Source organism: Genypterus blacodes, unplaced genomic scaffold (assembly GCF_046128005.1).
Source record: "Genypterus blacodes isolate CSIRO-AG114 ecotype Tasmania unplaced genomic scaffold, CSIRO-AGI_Gbla_v1 ptg000053l_1, whole genome shotgun sequence".
NCBI classification, from domain to species: Eukaryota; Metazoa; Chordata; class Actinopteri; order Ophidiiformes; family Ophidiidae; genus Genypterus; species Genypterus blacodes.
This window is the reverse complement of record NW_027466865.1, coordinates 5,407,772-5,429,129: the sequence shown is the minus strand read 5'-3', so window position 1 is coordinate 5,429,129 and position 21,358 is coordinate 5,407,772. Positions and strand designations below refer to the sequence as shown.

General features: G+C 42.4%; 1 protein-coding gene across 2 annotated transcripts; it reads right to left on the bottom strand.

The window, feature by feature from the left end:
• Nucleotides 1-4,783: 4,783 nt before the first annotated feature.
• On the bottom strand, nt 4,784-14,937 carry ddhd2 (DDHD domain containing 2). 2 transcript variants are annotated; one of them, XM_076150868.1, is made up of 18 exons: nt 14,736-14,937; nt 13,847-14,055; nt 11,891-12,083; nt 11,489-11,679; nt 11,242-11,331; nt 11,041-11,161; nt 10,875-10,964; nt 10,653-10,794; nt 9,870-10,078; nt 9,714-9,781; nt 9,484-9,603; nt 9,302-9,397; nt 8,149-8,316; nt 7,482-7,637; nt 7,069-7,171; nt 6,814-6,975; nt 6,294-6,462; nt 4,784-6,142 (listed from the first exon to the last, which is right to left on the bottom strand). In XM_076150868.1, exons 2-18 carry the CDS (start codon nt 13,970-13,972, stop codon nt 6,061-6,063), a joined length of 2,286 nt encoding a protein of 761 aa, XP_076006983.1. In that variant the 5' UTR covers nt 13,973-14,055; nt 14,736-14,937; the 3' UTR covers nt 4,784-6,060. The 2 variants fall into 2 exon arrangements, with proteins under 2 accessions (XP_076006983.1, XP_076006984.1); XM_076150869.1 differs by lacking the exon at nt 14,736-14,937 and adding an exon at nt 14,397-14,674.
• Between the last annotated feature and the right edge of the window lie 6,421 nt (nt 14,938-21,358).

Genomic DNA, 21,358 nt, shown 5'->3' with positions numbered 1-21,358 from the left:
TCCAGTGAACACACAGAAAGAGACCTTGTTTCATCTACAATGGCTGGACAGACAAAGACAGAGCAGATTAGTGGGATGAGGGAGGGACAGCAGCACGAGGACGCAGCAAAATGGTGACCACAGTGAGGTGAGGCGGGTTTGGAGCAGGATTGGAGTGTGAAGTGCTCTTTGTTGATATTCTGAACATTCCTGACATTGCTTTGTTTCCTTATCTGTCACACAGGACACCTGAGAGGACAAACCTGTCTGTCATGCAAAGGACTCGATGTGCCTGAAGGAGCAGGGACTCACGTAACAGATGTCCTGTGTTGCACAAACCCTGTTTATTACCTGTGAAGCTTTGAACCTCGAGTCCCCGGACACGCACACATACACATATGAAAGAAACACACTTCTCCACATTCACACACACACACACGCACACACACAGACAGAAGCACATGTAGCGATAGACTGGGTGGGAACCGTCTCTCTCTCCTTGGCAGGGACGTGTCTCACAGACAGAGAGGTAAGAAGGAAACACACAGAGGGAGAGAAATCAGCTGTTACATAATACTTTCCCTCCAAAGCACCGTGTGCAACATCCACACAGACAGATCCCACGCACGCACGCACACACACACACACACACACACACACACAAGCTTCTTATGTGTGTTTGTGCAACAACCTGCATTTATAATCATCATTACATTGTGACTGTACCATGTTACAGTTATGAGCAAAGAATAAATAATTTCAATGAGTCACAGGAGAGGTGATGTGATATAGCACAAGTGTGTGTGTGTGTGTGTGTGTGTGTGCGTGTGTGTGTGTGTGTGTATTCCAATGGTATTATGAACACTGAGGGTATGTACTTCATTCACTGCCTCAACGTTTCTCCAGCACCATCATCAAGCCAAAACACACATTCATGTTCACACTCTCCAGGCCAAAATACACTTTTACACAGGCCAAAATATCAACTTTGTAAACATGGAATAAAATAGGTGATTAACTACATTTCCCACGCCGTTCTTTTGCTGTTAAAAACACCACACTTTGCTTGAGGTGTGTTAACTCAAATACAAACAACAACACGGAACAACATGATGACAGTGAAGGCAACATTTCAACCAGGTTCCAGGTTGAAATCCCAAATCCAAAAAAAAGTCCCAATCCAGACTGAATTAAAATCGAAAGATCACATTTAAATCATTTACATAAAACATTCAACACTCAATGTATGGACTGTGACATCTTTCATTTAGCGGATATTTCCTGGCAAATATGTGCCTGCAGTGTGAGTGATTTCATGAAGGGATTCAAGCGAATCAGCGACAGAGCAAAACAGATGAAAGCGTTCCAAAGCTGCTCTTCTGCAATCTGTACATGCAACGCGCCATCTAGTGGCCACTCGTGGCATCTTACCACAACAAACAGCATCATCAAGTTCAGGCAGGATAAAATAGGAAAAGACAAGATGAGAACAGAAGGAGGGCAAGGAGTGTATAGTATTTCAGACGTTACCCCTGGGAGCTGAAACACGGTCGATAAAATCTCTGAGTGTGCATATCTGCTATCCGAGTGTATTTAAGGCACAGTTAGATGCAATTAGAGCAGAAAACGAGCACACGGTGAACAGATGCTGTAATGCACATGTACAGTATAACTTAGCAGACAGTGACATGATGAATCAAAGAGAGAGAATGAGGGAAGGAGAGAGAATGAGTGAAGGACTCATGTACAGACACCAGTCAAGCTATTGTTTGTGATTTCAAAGGGAACACAAAGATGAATCCATTCCCAGATAACAGCACATGGACTTTGTACACGCATGCACACACAGAGCGAGGGGGGAGGAGGGGGGTGGCGGCACACCCTGATTTATTGTTTGCGTTCTTCCCATTTTCCTTTTAAATGGTGTAACATTATCATTGAGACAGATAGTCAAAGCCTCAGTACCTACTTCTGTATGTGTTAACAATGTGTCCCTGTCTGTCCCTGAAAGACAAAGGCATCAGCCTACAGGGACCTGCCACAATCTATGAACCAAACAAGTGAATAAGGTCCAAATGCAAGTCATCTTTTCCTAAGTGTGGAGGTTTTGGAGAACAGGAAGACTCAAACTGTCCCAGTTAAGTAATAAAAACATCAACGAAGGCAACTAAGAATAGATCAGAGAGTGAAAACTGTTTTCCCACTGAGCTGCTGGATCCTCGTGCTTCCCAGAGAGAGAAGCCCCCCCACCCCCGCGTGGCCACGCACAAACACAGCTGCATCCAGCAGACTGACGAGTGTGAGATTGTTTGTACAACGAAAGCTGCCAAATAATGAGCCTTATGTGTGGCTTCATCAGTATCCGTCCTTCTGAGGCGAGGATAAAGTCAATCTCTCCCGTAGATCCTCTGTAGTTAACAGCCACCATCACTAAACAAGTACAACAACAACATCTGCTTGGGTACAAACATGGAGGCTCTGCTGGGTGTATTAACAACTGTAGTTCCCATTACTGGAATCAGTGACATGGCCGGACGCATAGAGCTTAGTGCTTTGGTGGTACGGAGATCAAAAGCTGTGGTGGAATCAGCTGTGAGGACAAAGAGAAAGCAGGCTGTTAGTGAGGATTACAGAGAGAGATGGAGAGTGGTGGTAAAGTGGTTTGAGCGACTGAGCGATGTCCTACATTTCTCTGCAAGTCCATACAGCTTGTAACTCTTGATGTATATAATCAAAATACCACTTAAGCTTCAGGGTCACAGCAGCGTAATCAACAGCCAGCAGCAGCAGCAGCAGAGCCGTAATATAACTCCTTAAACGGCTTAATGTCAAGAAATGAGAGGAAGGCTGCAGCTCTGCATAAATGTCAAGACTTGATCATAACACCAGCCTGTTTACCAATCACATCCACTGTGCCTCTCTCCTCTCTCTCTCCCTCCCTCCAGCTCTGTAGCCACGCCATTTGATTTGAAAGCACAAATAAGATTCAAAGCAGCATGGCAGCAGGACTGGAGGAGGACTAAGTGCCTTCAGTGCTTTGGGCAAAGTCATGGCTCTAAAGGAAGCAGAAACATCTCTGAAAACTGCTCAACTCCTTATCGCTGATGCACACACACAGCATGGACACATACACACACACACACACACACACACACTGAATGAGAGGTGGTTGTCTTGTCTTACATGCTGCTCTTCTTTGGAGTTGAGTTGACAGAGCCCTTCTTTCGTTGGCTGAGGGAGCTGCCCATGGTAAAGTCCAAATCTCTGTGTCCTTGTCCGATGCTTCAGCTTTATCCAAGTCGATCTCCTTGTCTCTTCTCCAATTTCATCCCTGCCTGTCCGCCCAGACTCCTCTGCCTGGCTCAGCGCCCAAGCCCCACGCTGCACTGCTTCTTATCAGTGACCGGTGATTATCTAACGGGCCTGTCTCTCCTCGCTGATCCTCTTGTCTCTCCCTGTTGATGCTATACAGTGTAAATTCTCTGGAGTTACATTGATGATCACATATGAACACATGAACAGTCCCGCCTCCTTGCTCTTCCTCCTCTAACCCTCTTTCTCTCTCGCTCTGTGTGTGTGTGTGTGTGTTTTTCTATATCTAAAGGCTGTGACATGCCTTTCATGTGAAGAGAAAAAGAATACCAGATCTGAATTTGTGGGGGAGGGAGCGATGAAGAGAGAGAGAGATGATGGGAGGAGGAGCAGGGGAGAGTCGGCGGCATAACACAGCCCCACTTGTTGTGCCACATTCTCACTACCTGCTGTGGCCCAGAATTCACTGTAACCCACCCCTGCTGCCTGTGAAAATGTAAAATTAGCATAACAACACACACACGCACTCATACAAAGTCTTGCATAAATTGCCATTCTTGTGGGGTCACTCTGTACACTTGTGAGCCTGGATTGTGTTCACTGCACCCAGCGAGAACAGAAAAGGGATTTACTGGTACCAATGCAGAATTATATGGGGAGATTCACGGCCAGTTTCTTAAATGTGGGAAGAGAAGACCAACCCCCAGATTCCTCTTCTGATGAAATGACCTCTGGCTGTCAAACCACACAGGCCTGCAGGGGTCAGGAGTGCTGCCCAGGACAGATCCGCCTCTGAGAATGACTCAGATGCTTAGTGTGTAATTTCCTCCCACTACAGTGACTCACAGGAGGCTCACAGTGGAGCTCCTGATTCCTCCACGTCCCCGTTGATCTTGTTCTGCTCCTAACAACTCACATACGAACTATTCTAAAAGTGTAAGGCTCCTTGATACTTGCAATGAAGGACCGGTCACAACAGCAACTTAATGTAGAGTAATTAGAACAAATAAGGAAACTAGGGATGGGAGCCCAAGTTCCTCCAGTCATTAAATAATAAAGTTGGACAGAAGGTACAAAGCTCGGATGTCTAACCACGTTTTTCATCTGAATCAATCAACCTCTCAATCAATTAAGTGGTATTTTGTTCTGAGTCAGACTTTAAGCCTTTAGGATGTGATTCTGTGAAACCTTCATTACATCCAGGAATCCAGGAATTGTGTGCTCAGGGGAGAAATGTCAGGCCTCTGTAGCACCTCCTACTGGCACAGATTGATAAAAGGGGAAACAGCAGGTGGAAAGGATGCCAGAGGAAGATGCCAAAATTCATATTCTATCCAGGATTCCAATGACTCAACTGAACTCTAACTGTGATGATATGAAGCAAAACATTCATATGGATATGGTGGCTGATTTCTTTGGTTCTTTGGTAGCATTTTGATTTTGAAGAGGCTCAGTTATGCACCCCATTAAAACTGCAAAGATTGGAACAAGACAATTTTAATGTTTTATTATGGCAAAAACAAACCAATAGTATCATACAGATAGTGTTTATTTTTGGTTTGGACTGACCAGCTGGTATATCGTGCAAAAGTAAACCACCTTGTCTTACCTGAAGTGTTTAATACATAGAGCCACCAAAGAACAGGAGAGGAAAAGATTCTTTTAGCATCTGTATCTGCTCCTTCTAAATAAGACTTCAGCTGGCCTATTTCAGGGGAACCAAAGTGGTCAGTGCTATTAAGAAGAATAGATGAGAGGAACACAGAAAAATTGGTCTTTTCTGAATCATGAAAAAGTTGAAACTGAAATGCAAGACACAAGAGAGCAGGCAGAGGTCAATGATCCATGGTTGGCACACACCGTGAGGTCAGAGGATGTTAGTGAGCAGTTTAACGCACATACATGAAAAGACAAACTGCTGGTCTTTTCCATATACAGAATATGTTCTTCATTTGTCAATAGGTGTACTTTGTTTGGATATGTAATGTACATATGTTCAAGGTTCAAAACAAAATTAATATACACTAAGTCAACATATTAGGAGGCAATGTGAACAAAGCACAAAATGTTGACGTTGCAGCTCTTGGTTCAATGGCCTGGAGAATAACGGCAGCAATTACTAACAGACAAGACATGAACTTTTCCTTATAATAAATGAAATATTTTTTAGTCTACCAAAAGTTCTTCTTGGCCCGGTGGAAGGCCCTTTATGAAGATATGATCTCATGCAAACCTAAAGCTCATTAGCTCAGACACACTACAGAACATAGTCTGTAGTGTGTCTGTTTGTACGGCACAAAATATTTACAATCTGCCACCCACTATCCTGATTCTTTTTTAAACATTGTGAAGTGTTCAATTTCGTTGTGTGGACAAGAAACGGTATTTGGAACATTTCTCCAAAAGATGAATCTTTAAGATTTCTCATGATCATTAGATCTAATCTGATTAACATCATACTGTATCAGGTGTAAGTCAATGTGAATGATTTGTGGTCAGTGAAAGTGCAAATTCACATAAAGAATCACACAGAAAACAAAAGTGCTAATAAGGAGCATAACAGTGATGACCAAGAAGATTTAGGAGTTGCTCAGATCCGACATATCTGAAACGAAAATCACCTGACCACAGCCAACAGTCTCCACTATGAGGGTCAGGCACTCAGACGATAAGGCATTCTGGAAGAGGTTTGTGCAGCCTCTGACTCAGACAGCTGTCATTCATTTTCTCGCTTTTACAAGGTTGTTTTGTCATTTTGTGAGTCTACATTTACTGTTGCGGCTGGTCAAAGGCCACACCCTGCTTGTCATAGATCTCTTTCAGGAGCAGCAGAGCAGTATCCTCAGACTCCCTGACAGAAAGAGAGAGCAGAGAGGATATTACTTATTTAAATCGTACAATAAAGAAATAGAAGGTAATACAATCAACAGGGTAATCTGAAGCAAACGCCATACAAAGGCACATTAGCCCCCCCCCCCTATGTACAGGTGTGCATGTCTCACCAGTAACAAAGATGAGACTGGATCGCAAACAGATATTCGTTGAAACTCTCAATGGGTTTTTCTTGAAGAACATAGTCTATCCTTCGTCCTCCATTCAACATCCCCACTTTTATCTCGTGCTGATCCGTCTCCTCCTCCAACAATGACGGCTCTGCCTCCTCACACAGACCTGGAGGGACAGAGGTCACACTGACGATTACACAGAAATCCATAAACAATGCCAACAGCGTTATCTCAGTGCATCATGAATGGCCACACCAAATAAGTGCAATACAATATGCAAGATGAAGGGCAGGCAGTCAAGATGGCAGTTTGTCTAGTTGTAGAACGAAGATTGGACCCATTCATTTGACAAATCACACAACAAAGCAAATAATAGACAAAGCAATCAGAACCACCAGCAGTAAGGGGAGGAAATTAGAGCAACAAGGCAGAGGCTGCCAAGAGGAGGCATGAGAGGACATGTTTTTTGGCAACGCACACATGCAGAGGGTGGGTTAGTGTCGGCTCTATAGCCTACCCTGTGTTTCCTGGAGGTTGTCTTCTATTGTCGAGTCTCCCGCGTCCACTGGGGGCAGCGCAGCAACAGGTAGTCTGGCAAAGGACTGCCACGCTGTCCGTAACGATCCCAAGACATTATTCTTCAAGTCCATGCCCATACGGGTCAAGCTGTCCTTTAGTTCTATGGGATAGAGGGAGAAACAGACATTTTTATTCAGCCTGGTAGGCAAATGTTGACGCCATGTTGTTGCTCAACAAAGACAAAGGGGCGTACCCAGGTGCATCCTCTTGCGACCTTTATGATGAGGGATTAGCATGGGCTCCAGATCCACCTCGGACACAATCATCGGCTCTATGCGATAGGCAACAGGGTCATACTACACAAAGATAATAAGAGAGTGAGTGTAACTTTTGATAGTTACATTATTTTACCTGCAGACATCATCTACATCTCAGCCCATGTAGATTGACAATACAAAGCGGCCTTGCATAGTTCCAGAAGCAAGCAAGAGCATAAATTATAAATCCAGTAGGAAAGGTACAACTACTTCTACTGTCATTATACTGCAGGCACATCTATCACAAGGTACTCAGAGTAGAAAGAAATAACTACACCGGTCTGATTAACAATACATCTTTTTGTGTGCTGCTGGCATGGGCAGATGCAGAAGATAAATGAGGACTCACCGGGTGGTAGATGTTGTAAAAGCTCTTGCAGGTTGGGAAAGTGTAGTTGGGATCGATGCGTTTGAGCCCACGGACCGTCAGGAACATTCCAATGGGAGAACCAAAAGCAAAAAAGGTCTGAGGGAAGAATGCCAACTGTGGATACTCAATGGATACCTGGGAGAGACGGTGAAGGGTAGAAGCATGTGTTTGTAAATGTAATCAAATATTCAATGATTTAGAGCATCTACACATCTACAAATTATATGCAAATCACAGCGGTGCTCTGTTGAGTGGGAGACGACAGATGTGAGCATACATGCAGGACAGGCGATGAGTGTCTGCTGGGTTACACAGATTTATGGGAAACATAATGGTAAAGTATTGACTATGTGCTTTCCTATAACAAAATGTGAATTAGCCCTCTGCTTGTGTTATGCAAGCACTACAAGTCTGTAGCCTGGAGTTTTCCCTGAGCAGACCACATGTAAAGAGATGGTAAGATCAGAGACGACTAAACACACAGGCTGAGAGCTTGGGGTTACCACACCTGTCCCTTCGCTATGTCTCCATTGACCTTTCCAGGCAAGCAGGGGGAGGAGAGAAGCAGGAAGGTGACGCATCAAAGCTTTCAGCTATTATTACTACCAAGCTCAAGCAGGCATATATAATTATGCATTTGTGCTACCTGTCCAATGCCCATGTCAAAGTATTCATAGTCTACAGCACTGGTGACCGACTGGGCTCTGTGGAAGTGGGACTCCTCTGGTGTCATTCCATGGAGATCACCGGCCAAGGAAGCATTAGGTGGAGCCTGCAGTCCCGGGGGCAGCAGCACTGTGCCCACCTTACAGTCCTGATTAGATAAAGAATGCAAAAGGCAATTCAATTCAATTAATTTCATGCACAAACAGCAGAATCATGGTTTCTAGGGTAGAACTGATTAGATGTGGATCCTATGACAGGTGAACTGTAACCAGCTGTATTAGACCAAACAGCCCCTGTGCTTAGCAGCTCCTTAATGAACACAGCTACTTCCTCTGTTCATAAGAATGCAATGTTGTCAGTCACAACCATCAACTGAATGATGGTTGTTTCAATCTATCAACACTGGGAAGGAAACTAATGAATAAATTGCGGCCATTATGAGGCACCTTGAGCCTTGTGATAGATAGAGAGGATAGAGACGTGTTAGACGCGGCTGTTGTAAAAAGGGGTCCGTCATTGGAGTTAGCCATGTAATGTTGGTCTGATGAATTGAGGAGACTTAAAGGAATTCAAATAAGAAATAACCATTATTTTGTCCAAATGCTGTTGTATTTAATCTACCTTAAAAAAACAAGATTGTTAAAATCAGGGACTAAATATTCTAGGTCGTCCTCTGACTAATCGCTCTGCACCAATAAGCTTGTCATCCTCTGAAACTTAAGCTTTTCCTCTGTCCAAGTATAAGAAGATTGTCTATATTTAGCTAAAGGAAAACGCTCAAGGTGGAATTCTAGCACCGGGCATCACAGTTTCCGGTCAGGCCCTGATAGACAATTCTGTCTTTCAGGGTCTCACAATGCTGACCGGAAACTGTGACAGAATTGTCTTTCAGGGTCACAATGTCATGAAAACTCCTTTTACCTTCATCAAATGCAACAGAGCTGTGAAAAACATATTTGCCCCCTTCTTCATTTCTTCTACTTTTGCATATTTAACCAGATCTTCAAAATAAAATGATTCAAAGATAACCTGAGTAAACACAAAACATGGTTCTGAAAGTACATTTCACATATTAAAAGAAAAACGTAAAAATCCTGTAGATCAAATGGATTCCAAGAAACATGATATTTGACCTCTGGGACCCATTTTCTCCTGATGTAGTTGAGGATCTTCTTCCGCGGCCCAAGAGGAATTCCAAGATCTTTGAGATCACTGTCCTGACAAAGTGCCTAGAAGAGGGAAACAATGATGGTAACTATGAATAATAATAAATGTCTGTTTGTCTGTCAATTTCATGAGTGTGTGTGTGCATTACAAGTGATTCCAGATCTAGGTTCTCTCCCTGTAGTGTTGGAAGGTATTGCTGTAGGCCCAGTCTGAATAGAGTCTGCTCCAATGAGTCACAGGTCAGCGGAGAGGGCTCGTCACAAGGCACCTTTGGGAAATGGAGAATGAGACCGAATTCTTCATCTACATGCAGAGAAATCTTTCGTTGTGATTGTCTGCATATCACTGATGTTATCTATCAAAGCAAATTCAAAGTACCCCCTCTCTGGCAACTTCTTCTGATCCAGTCCTCTGGTTGGTTAACAGGTCAAACAGGATCAAAGAACCTGAGGGGTGAAAGACAATAGAGATAAGTAATTTGCAATTTTTGTGACTCTGTGTGTGTGTGTGTGTGTGTGTTTGCATGTCTCTAACCTAGGCTGTGTCCCACTACTGAAACTGTTCCTTTGAACTCTGGGTGCCGCTGTCTAAAGAGAGTGTGCAGCCTGTTGATCTCTGAGGCCACCGTGTCCACTATTGTCTGGCAGTAGGTGGGGCTGTTGTAGAAAAACAGGTCCAGCAGAGTGTCGTTGGTGAAATGTCTCAGTCTGCTGATGCTGGGTAAAGTGATCCTCTGGATGTCCCTGCAACACAGGTAAAAAGGGAAAGAAGGACAAATTAAGTTTGATTATGAAGCACATCTAAAACAACGCTAGGTTGACAAAAGTGCTGTACAACTACAATGACAAGACACAAAAACATAAACATATAAATGAATAAAATCTGTAAAAGCCATAGAGAAGAAATGGGTTTTTAGCCCTGATTTAAAAATGAGTATAGGGGATGACCTTATATGGAAATAGCCCAAGAGCTTTGGGGCAGCTACCATAAAAGGCAGAATCACCTCAACAAGTCCTTCGCACAGCCCGGAGCAACTGGTCAGAGGACCTCAGTGATCTCGAGGAAGGAATGGTAGCAATAAACAATAAAATCTTAGGCTCAACTCTGAAAAGAACCACAAGCCAAATGAAGTGAGGCTAATATGGGGGAAAGGTGGTCCCTCTTACGTGTAGCAGTCAGGGGCTAAGCAGCAGCATTTTAAGCCTGTGTATAACAAACTGCAATTGCAGATTGGAGCAAACCAAAGTTTAACAACCGTGCATTGCGCAACAGAGGAAACTTGCTTTATCCTCTGTCTCTCTCTCTGTCCATACTCACTCGTCCACACCAGTGGCATCCCCATGTAAAGCGCTGTGCCAGTTGACGGGCAGGAACTCCACCCTGCCCACCTTGCCTTCCTGTTGGGCACGTGTATAATGAGAGTCCAGGAGGGACAAGGATGCACTCCTGAAGTCATTCACTGTTAAGAGGCAAGGAGACAATGGCTTGTCAATACACACGTCTATGCATACAAACATGCAAAGACAAACACACACTCACCACACTGTATGATGGATCTGAAGCGTAAATCACACGCAGGGCCAATGCCGTGGACCATAAAGACAAGGTGGTCCACCTTTTCTGGTTCACCTGAGGACAAACAGAATGTGATACTTAAACTGATATACAGCACACCATAACTATATACAGTGTCCCCCATACACACCATCTGGTATTTCTACAGGGATGTTCTCTACTCCCCTCTTCACTGTTCGAGGGCGAGTCTGCTCTGAAGGTGAAGAGATCCATTCATCCTGCAAACCTATTGGCTGATACTGCATCATAAGCTGAAAGAAGAGTGGGGGTTGTTTTGATAAGGAAAACAATGTGTCTGCATAGCCACACAGTGAAAGCAGTACAGCCCTACCTTGGGATTGTGTAAGATTACAGTCTCTCCTGAAGGGAAGTCCAACTTCTTCTTCCATTCATTCAGGGTCACTGCTATCATATAGGCATCCTGACAAATGTGAAGAATGAGAGGGGAATGAGTAAAAGACGGACCGATGTGTGGGGAGAAACGGAGGGACAGGAAGAATAGAGAGGGGGAGGAATAACACCGGATGCTGTTGCAATGAGGAGTTCAGGGTTGGGGCACAGGTAAGATGTCAGAATACCTCCAGACTGTTGCTGAAGTCTTCAGGATATGGCATGAACCTGGTATCTTTATCTCCTTTGTAGAACCAGGTGCAGCGGCGGACTTCAGTGGGAGCTTGGTCCCAGTACACAGCATAGCGCATCCGCTCGCTGACCCGTACATCGTACCGCTCTCCATTCACAGCTACCACAAACTGCTCTTTGTCTCCTCCTGCGCAATACACACACATGCAGATGCACAACAAAAGGTGTTGTATTTGATGGACAACTTTAATACAACAAAACTTCCTTGAAATCTTTGTGGAAATAACTTCAAATACATAACAGTGACTGGGTTCAGTCAAACAGCCTATTGGGCACCAAACCCTGTCCTTCTTTTTGAAAGGCTTGCCATGATTTCAAACACAAACAGACACACTTACCACTTGCATAGGCATTTTCTAGATTGTCTGAGTCCTCTCTGCTGAAAGGAAGCCAGGAGGTGTCATCATCAGCCTTTCGACAGTAGCACCAGTGCGGGTGCACTGGGTGATAAGGAGTGGGTACTGAGTCCATGTCAAGCATCTCAAAAGAGGAGGTGGAAGAAGGGGAAACCTCATCCACCACAGGGAACACCTGGGGAAGCGAACAATCAATGTAGCTGAATAACTTCTTCATGTCAGCAAATCCACTTTGTTGTTCCCATGTTAAAAACCCACACCTACCATAGAGAAACAAGACTGAGCCGAGTCAGTGGCCTTCAGTTAAGGGACTATCAAGGGATGTGAGACAGTTGAATAAAGCAAAAGACGGTGGGACGGGAAAAGATCAGGCCTCCCCTGGGCCAGACACACAAAGCCCCGTTTTATTCTATTCCCCTCTCAAAGCATCTCTTGTTTACTCCTCTTTGCCCAAATGCAAAGCTACAGCTTGAAAATAAAAACATTTCCGTTTGGACATCACATACTGTAATCTCAGACAATGCAGACAGTAATTCTTTATCTGTTCTACACCATATTTATGTACAAAAACAACAATGTGCAACCACACTCTGCACAACTACCTGATCAACCATTTGATTTGCAGTATAAAATGCATACCTGTAGAGATTTATGAACAGATGGTCAGTAAGGTGGAACATGCATAGAACACATTTCCGGGGAACAAAATACCTGAATTCAATCTCTGAATTCTTTGTAAATGTCCAAGTCAAAAACATTTCACAGTTTGAACCACAAAACAAATCAATGTTGCTTTGGCAATAACCCCCAATGAAAGTGATTCCAATACATCAGCAATAACTCTAGCCAATTCAACAGTGTCTTCACCCCCCGTAGCCAACAGTTTATGACAGTGTGAAAACCACAAACAGGGACAGAATGTTAAAAATGCTGTACCAGCAAATTCTCAAGCGGCTATTTGTGTTTCGATTGCTCAAAGTAATGCAGCAGCCAGCAGCTGTTTGTTCTCTTGTGTTGCACGCTGGCCAAATGACAATGGGCAAGAAGGACTGCTGCACCTCCGCAAAGACGCGTTCTCTTACTGTAGAGACTTACATCACTTAAGAGCAAAGGGTTGAAAATCTGAACTCAACTAAACCCATTAGATATTCCCAAGGAGGAAATGAAACCGGTATGTAGGTGGGAATTCCCCAGAAAAGCTCAATTATTTGCTTGCATATTCCCTGCTGCAGGTTTTAAGCCTGATACAAGATGCATTTTAACCCTAATCCTAGATAACTCGGAAACAATGTAGCAAGGATAGTGAAAACCTATACAGCTGCAACTGTGCTGGAATTACGACTTTTATTTAATGGCTCATTTTAAAACAATAAAGTTCTTCAGTTCTTCAAAGAGCCAGACAAACTCCAAATACAGGTGAGATAACAAAGGGGTTCCACTCTAGGTTGGATAAATAAAAGGTGTAAAGCTACCACCCTTCCCCCCTGGGGGTTGACACAGACAGGATACCCATACCTGGTCTTCTAAATAAATAACAGAAACAGGAGCCTACGGTTGGGCTGGTGACCTAATGGGTTATGGACCCTTGCCCAGTAACATGGAGCTCTAGAAACGAGTATTCATCTTGTTATTTATCTGGTACTGGTAGTAAGCCAAGGCAGAGTAAGTCTCAACACAGTTGGGAAACTGGTTAGGACAGTCTAGGAAACAACACTGAGAGAACAAACAATCAATATACTGTGTGTTTGTGTATGCAGGACAGGTCTGTGAGCAATGCGCACACACAGTAGTAAAAAGGTTAAGACAGGTCAGCTTTGTATGTGTATGTGTTTCCCACTTCTATTTGTAGCTTATAAAATAACAATATGAGAAAAATAAAATCCATAACACTCAAAACCTGACACACACACACGCACACAGACACACGCGCACACGCACCTGCTTTTTTGGGGTGTTTTCTGTGGCTGCAGTAGGAGTAGGAGAGTGGTTGTCAAACTGCTCCTGGGTGTCCACAGCGGGGGTGGCCTGAGACAGACCCCCTTCTTTGCCAGCACTGTGTGACATATTAGCCTTAACCCTGACCCCAACCCTCAGCTCTGACCTGAGGGGGGCAGGGGGCCAGAAATATGGGACCTGAGCGAATCCAGCTGCAATACAACGACATAACAAGTGGATGTAAAAAAGGGGCTGGAACATCATCACAAACAAAAAACTGTAGAACATTTTAACCATTACACAAAACTGGAAATGTAACCTTTAATGTCATTCCCGTTTACTAAATGGTTTATCAGATGACGGGATGGGGGTGAATGATAGATATCAGCATTACCAGTAGTTCAACAAGTAACCCCGGTTATTTACTTCGATATTAAGTTGTGTAAATGTACGTAAAGTGAACTTTGTACCGCTTATGAATTTATTGACAACACATTGAAAGGTTGAGTAAACAGTAGGGAGGGGGGCTTTAAACATAAACAAAACTACCTACTTCTGTTTGAGAGTTAAGTTTGGACGCGTTTACTTTTGACCTTGTGGTTGTTGTGATGGGAGATCACGGGCAGCGACCGTATAGTTCTCCGGTCCGAACGCTTCGTTGTTGACGTTTTATTTGGTAAAGATAGAATACATTTACCCACCGAACGACGGCGATTTCTTACAGTCGATAGTAGATAAATAAACAACTTAACTATATCATCTAGTTGTCTACATTCTGCGGGCTACATACACGAGCCGAATGTTACCAGTTAGCGCGGGCACCAGTTAATCCATAACACCAACTGATTGGGGCTAATGCTACTAAGCTAACCTAGCAAGATAGAACACTGACCTCTCCGTTTGACGTTCCGGTCTCCGGTCTGTTATGTTCGTAGCACTTGTGATAGTCAGTCGTTACATAACACCCGCTCACGCAAAGATTTGTATGTGTTGCTGAGCTCGCTGTAGCTTGTTCGGCTCGCCATCCACACACAACCTCCTGTCAAACGCAGACAGCCTCCATGCAGGGCCGTAGGCAGGGATTTTAAAAATTAGAAGTCCGGCGGCCCCCCAGCACCACCCCAAAAAATAAACTCCATAACTCATAAACTACACACTACACACCTATATTATTATTATTATTATTATTATTATTATTATTATCATTATTATTATTATTATTATTATTATTATTATTATTATTATTATTATTATTATCACCAAAGAGGTCCTTCCTCTTTCACAGAAATCCTTCCTCTGCATTGTAAAAACTCAAAAAAGCTGGACATTATCATGTGTCAGTTGATTCATCCACTCCTAACCAATATGTATGGTGCACATACTGTAAAGCTGAATCTGCACATCCTCTACTAGACTGACATACCCACTGCAGACTGCAGACTTGCAGTGGGTATGTTTCCTCAAAGTGCTAGTGTTTCATTTCATTGTGGTGTTTTTCATTTCCACTTTTTATGATCACCACTACTCTAAACATATAAGACACAGTTAACGTCATTAGTCAACTCTTTGTTTGAGAGAAGCCATGTCTCTGTGTGTCTCTTTTCACATCTCTGCATTTGTTTTTCTCTCACAGCATTTGGTCAAGAAGCAGCCATCACAGGACATATGCAGCTCTGCTGATCTGCCCAAACAGAACCTGTCCAGATATCTCACCAAACTTTTGCTTATCATATTTGATTATTAGAAGTTTTGAGGTTCAAATAAAAGCATCTTGCTTCGTGGGAGGCGCCACACAAGCACACCCAATCATCACCAAACGCACACACACACAGCTGCCGGGCAGACACTCAGGAGATGTTTTCATGTTAAATAGGCAAGTTTTATTTGGAAATAATTACTGAGGTCTGAACCGACATGACATCATAGCTGATACCTGCTTCCAGGTTTATTCGAGATATGATAATTATGAAATGATCGAACAGGAAAAGCCACCCTGAAGACCGAACAAAGAAACAACAAATATACAGCCTCTGTAAGAGACATACATCATGTCATATGTGCAATTAGGGCTAAATACACAGTTACCATTGTAAAATGATGTGTTATCAAATTTTTTCCGAGCAAACCATTAAATCCCCACACTTAGCTAATTCATTGATTCATTATATTATTATTATATATTACATTATGGGTGAATTTACTTATAAATACCATAAACAATATCCCTACTTATATTATGATAAACATCATCAAATAGCAAACATAATAAACAGTTTATTTTCCATGATGTCATGTCATGACATGTCAAGGCACTTCATTTGTTTTCATTTATGTCTTTTCATTATGACATTTCAGGACACTTAATTTTATTTTCCATGATGTCATTTCAAGAGTTTGGGAAGTTCTTTTCAGCTCAAGTGTCAAATTATTACCAAAATTACTTTTGAAGTAAAACAAGTGATGGACAAAAAACAGGAAATATTAAATATACTTGAGAGAGATCAACCATACAACGTATTGTCACATCAGCAGCCCAGAAAGGTTAGTTTATTATCATAAATTATTTATGATTTTTTTGTTTAACCCCATAGGCTTTAAATCTTAAATCTTAAAGGTTGGTTTGTGTACTACGCCACAGAGTGGCCACAATCTCAGTCAAGGAAAGGCGGGAGAGAGCAGAAGAGACTGAAGAGACAATCTTAAGCAGGAATCTTTGATCAGATAGAAACACCCCTTTACTGGAGGTCTGCCTATAAATGGAAAATGGTAAAGTGTCTAATACAGGGGGCAGCTTTGGAATTGCATCATCAAAGCCCAGACTAAAACAGAATAGAACACGTCATCAAGACAAAATGGTTACATTAAGTTTTAAATAAATACATAGGCACATACAGTGTACAGCATTTATTAATTACAGAGATTGCCATTCATTACAGTGACATTACTGTAGTATGTTGATTGAAATTTATCTAATCAGAAAAGCATTGCCAGTGATGAGGTGTGTGTCTGTCTGATAAAGGACTCCCACACAGGATGGTCCCCTGTTTCCGTAATTAACAGTAATTAACAAACATACCCTCTGTTTTCCACATAGGATACTGCCAGAAGAAAAACCTGCCAAACCTTCCAGGAGATAAAGGCTAATGATATAAAGGGTCTCAAGAACCAGCAGCAAGATATCACCCCAACAGGCCAAAATACCAAGAATTCCAACCAGTCAAAGTCTGCCACTGAGAAAAATCCTCAACAGTGTGAACAGGATCTCACCCCACCAGGCCAAAATACCAATAAGTCTGTTCAGTCAACATCTGGCACTGAGAAGAGTCCTCAACAGTGTGAACAGACTGTCACCCCACCAGGCCAAAATACTAAGAAGTCTCTCCAGCCAAAGTCTCTCCCTGAAAAGAGTCCTCAGCAGTGTCCAAAGGCTGTCATGTTACCACTCCAAAAGACCAAGAAGACTATCCAGCCAAAGTCTGCCACTGAGAAGAGTCCTCAGCAGTGTCAAATGGCTATCAGCCCACCAGCCCAACAGACCAAGAAGACTCTCCAACCAAAGTCTGCCAATGAAAAGAGTCCTCAGCAGTGTGAACAGGCTGTTGTCCCACCAGCCCAAAAGACCAAGAAGACTGTCCAATCAAAGACTGTCACTAACAAGAGTCTTCAGCAGTGTCCGAAGGCTGTTATCCCACCGGCCCAAAAGACAAAGAAGACTCTCCAACCAAAGACCGTCCTTGAGAAGAGTCCTCAGCAGTGTCAAAAGGCTGTCGTCCCACCAGCCCAAAAGACCAAGAAGACTCATCAACCAAAGCCTGTCACTAACAAGAGTCCTCAGCAGTGTTCAAAGGTGGTCCACCCACCAGCCCAAAAGTCCAAACCCAAATCCTACCAACTCAAGCTCGCCAGTGAGGAGAGTCCCCAATGTTCTCAGGACAACATCGAGGAGGAAACCACACTGGAGGACATAGAGCCATTTCTGACAGATTTTGAGAAGAGAGAAATCACACTATATGATGAGGTGTGGTACATCGGCAAGGACAGCCTGAAAATTCAAGGATCTGATGATTCACATTCAAACTATGGATATGATTCAAATGAGGGATACTACAAGACTGTAAGTACTGATCCATTACTGAGTACTGATTGGCTGCTACTTTTGCGCTACAAGGATACACTAACTTTCATTCCTTACATTGGATATTTGCCTTGCCTTTATTTTCACTGCTGTTGAAAACTTTTCATCCGCAGGTTATCAGGGACCATTTGGCCTACCGTTATGAGGTGCTGAAGGAGATTGGGAAACACAGTGGTGGTACAGTCCTTAAATGCGTAGACCACAAAACTGACCAGAGGGTGGCCATCAAGGTTATTCGAAACAGAAAATGGTAACACATTACCTCACGCCAATTTATGTCACACACATGTGAAGCTGTGCATGTAATAGTAGAATCAATAGTTAGATATATTCATTGATATAATACTTTCTAAATCCGTTGCATGCATTAGCACACATACTCTTCTTTCTCATTTGATTTTCAGGTCATTTGAAGAAGCTCAGTGTGAACTTCAAATGTTAGAGTATTTGCAAACCATTGACCCAGACGACAGAGCAAACATCGTCCACATGAAAGATTCATTTGTCTTCCGAAATCATGTTTGCATCATTTTTGAATTGCTGTTGTAAGTTCAGAAAATACTGATTGTTTTTTGTCTGTTTGTTAGTTTTTCAGTCAGTTGAGCATTCTTTCCATTTAATGTATGACATCAGAATTTAACAGTAATTTCTCAAATACATTCTTCCAGGAAAAACTTTACCAAAGTGTTATACCGCAAACCATTTTACAAGTTAAGCATGGAGAAGACCAGACACTATGCCATTGACCTCCTTAAGTGCCTCCTCCTCCTCAAAGAAGCAGGCATAGTCCATGGCGACCTAAAACCAGTAAGTACCATTACTAGTCTCAAAAGCAAGTATAATTTCTGTACAGGATGCAGTGGAAAGTAGTTTTCATTGAAATGTTATGCTTCAGCATTTCTTAACCAAAAAATGCTTAGCACTTAATGCTAGTGTTAAAAATAATTATCATGATCACTGTGTATGTTTCTCTTTCAGGAAAATATGTTGCTCTCCAGAAAAGGTCCAAGTAAGCATGCAAAGGTGATAGACTTTGGAGGGAGCTACTTTGTAGCATCTACTCGTGAGTATCCAGATTTTAATTGTTCTATGCACATATACTGCACTTGAGCGATGTCATATAGGCAATTGCAGATCATTAAGATTTTAAGTATAAACATATGATTATGTTCAAATCCACAGGTTCTCCTACAACTGTGACGTATCCGTATGCAGCTCCTGAGTTCTTTCTGAAGGAACCTTGTGACACGTCGATGGACATGTGGAGCCTGGGGTGTATCGTATCTGAGATGTACACTGGCTATATGCTCTTTGCTGAAAAACAAAGAAAAATGCTGAGGAAAATAATGAGGGTAATATTTACAAATGTGCTAACTTTAAGTGTTTTGTCTTTTCTGTTTGCTTAAATATTCATTATGTTTGAATGTGTGTTATTACAGGTGCTGTGTTTCTCAGTGAAAGAGCTCCTTGAATTATATCCCGGTCAAAGCCGTTATTTTGGTGAGGAAATATTTTTACCGATGATGTCATATAAATCTTTGACTATCAAGTCCAATGATGTTAAACCTTGAAAGATATATTTTAACTAACTTATCAACATGTTATGGTTATGCAGAATGTGAGACGAAGCCAAAGAAGGGAAAGGGTATGACTCTTTCTGAGTTCTTGAACACTCAAGATTCAGAATTTCTGGATTTCATTCAGCGCTGCCTTGAGTGAGTGCACTACATAACAGTTACATACACATACAAATGCAGCAGCTTTTATTCTGATGATCTATCTCTTATCTTATTTAGGTTTGACCCCAAGCAGCGTATGACACCACAGGAAGCTATGCAGCATCCTTGGATTAAAAATATATAGTGAAGCAGCTAGTGTTTATAGGAACATTGGCGACTCTCAATCTTTACCTGTGCATTCCATGAAGGTGATCAGCACAGTGGCTTCAGCTTGTTGGATGGGTTCATCCTGGGTACTCCCGGTTTCCTCCCACAAATAAATATGAAATAATGCTGCTAATGTCGCCAAATATTACTGGAGGTTGAACAGGGTGGCATGGTGGTGCAGAGGTCGTTACATGAAAGGTTCAACAGGAGTTGATCTAAGACACGTAGAAGGATCCTTATAGGATATTTGACAGCGGGAGCAGTCTGAGACAGACCCCCTTCTTCAACAGGATTGTGTAACATATTAACCCAAACCCTGACCCCAACACTCAACTGTGAACTGAGGGGGCCTGGGGGGTAGAATTATGGGACCTGAAACAATCCAGCTGTACAAAAATGAGATGACAAGTCAATGTTAACAAGGGGCTGAAAAACATCTCAAACAATATATAACATTTTATATCCAGACAAGCAACCTATTGCACAAAACTGGAAATGTTATTAATCATGCCTATTTATTAAATGATTGATCAGATGATTAGAGGTGAATAATCAGACAAACAAGCAAGGTACCTGAAACCTTATCAGTAGTTCAACAAGTAGTTTGCTTAGTGTCATCACTTTGTGTTGGCGGCGGAGACAGCAATGATAATTGTTTTGATTACAGGAACTTGCTATTTGACAATTGTAATGAATTTAGTTATTTTTCTATTTGTATATGTTTGCATAATTAAGACATTATTTGTGTAGTTTTTGATGTACAAAATTTCTTCACTAAATTATTGATTTAAGCATATTTTGATAGTATGTTCCAGGCAACAGGTATTAAAACAGCTGGAGTAGCAGGGGAGAAGTGAAATGAGACTACAGAGAGGTAGCATGTTGAAGATGCCTGATAGCTTTGGAATAGTTTTGCTTGCTATTGCTATGGATTATCAAGGTCTGGCAGTATTTCTCAAAACGTCAATTTTTGGGAATGAACTTGTGAATAAACATCATGGCACAACAGTGCTCTTGTGGTTGAGCCGTCACTTTTTTATTGCAAGCTTTGCCCACAGTTACAATGCCATGAGGATAACACAGCACAGACAGTCCATGTTTAAGTATTAGAGACTGGCCACATTCCTATGTAACATTGTGGTTGCTTGTGATGAGAGAACATTTAGCTTCAAGCAAACAACAAGCGTCACCAGTTAACGTGGTGCCACAAGCTCAGCACTTTCATACTTCACTATATTATAAGTGAAAAAGTCCAGTCTATAAAGTGGATGATCAGGTCATCCAGATGAGCTGATGATGTGAATGACCAATTAATGCTGTGTTTATTGAGTCCATTGTTAGTATGCTGGTGATGATTGAATACAGCAAGTATTCAAATGGGCCCGCTTTAAGCCACAACACCAACCTGGCTAAATAGGATACTGACCTCTCCGTTTGATGTGCTGGTCTTCGGCCTGTGGTGTATGTAGCACTTATGACAGTCGGTCGTTACAT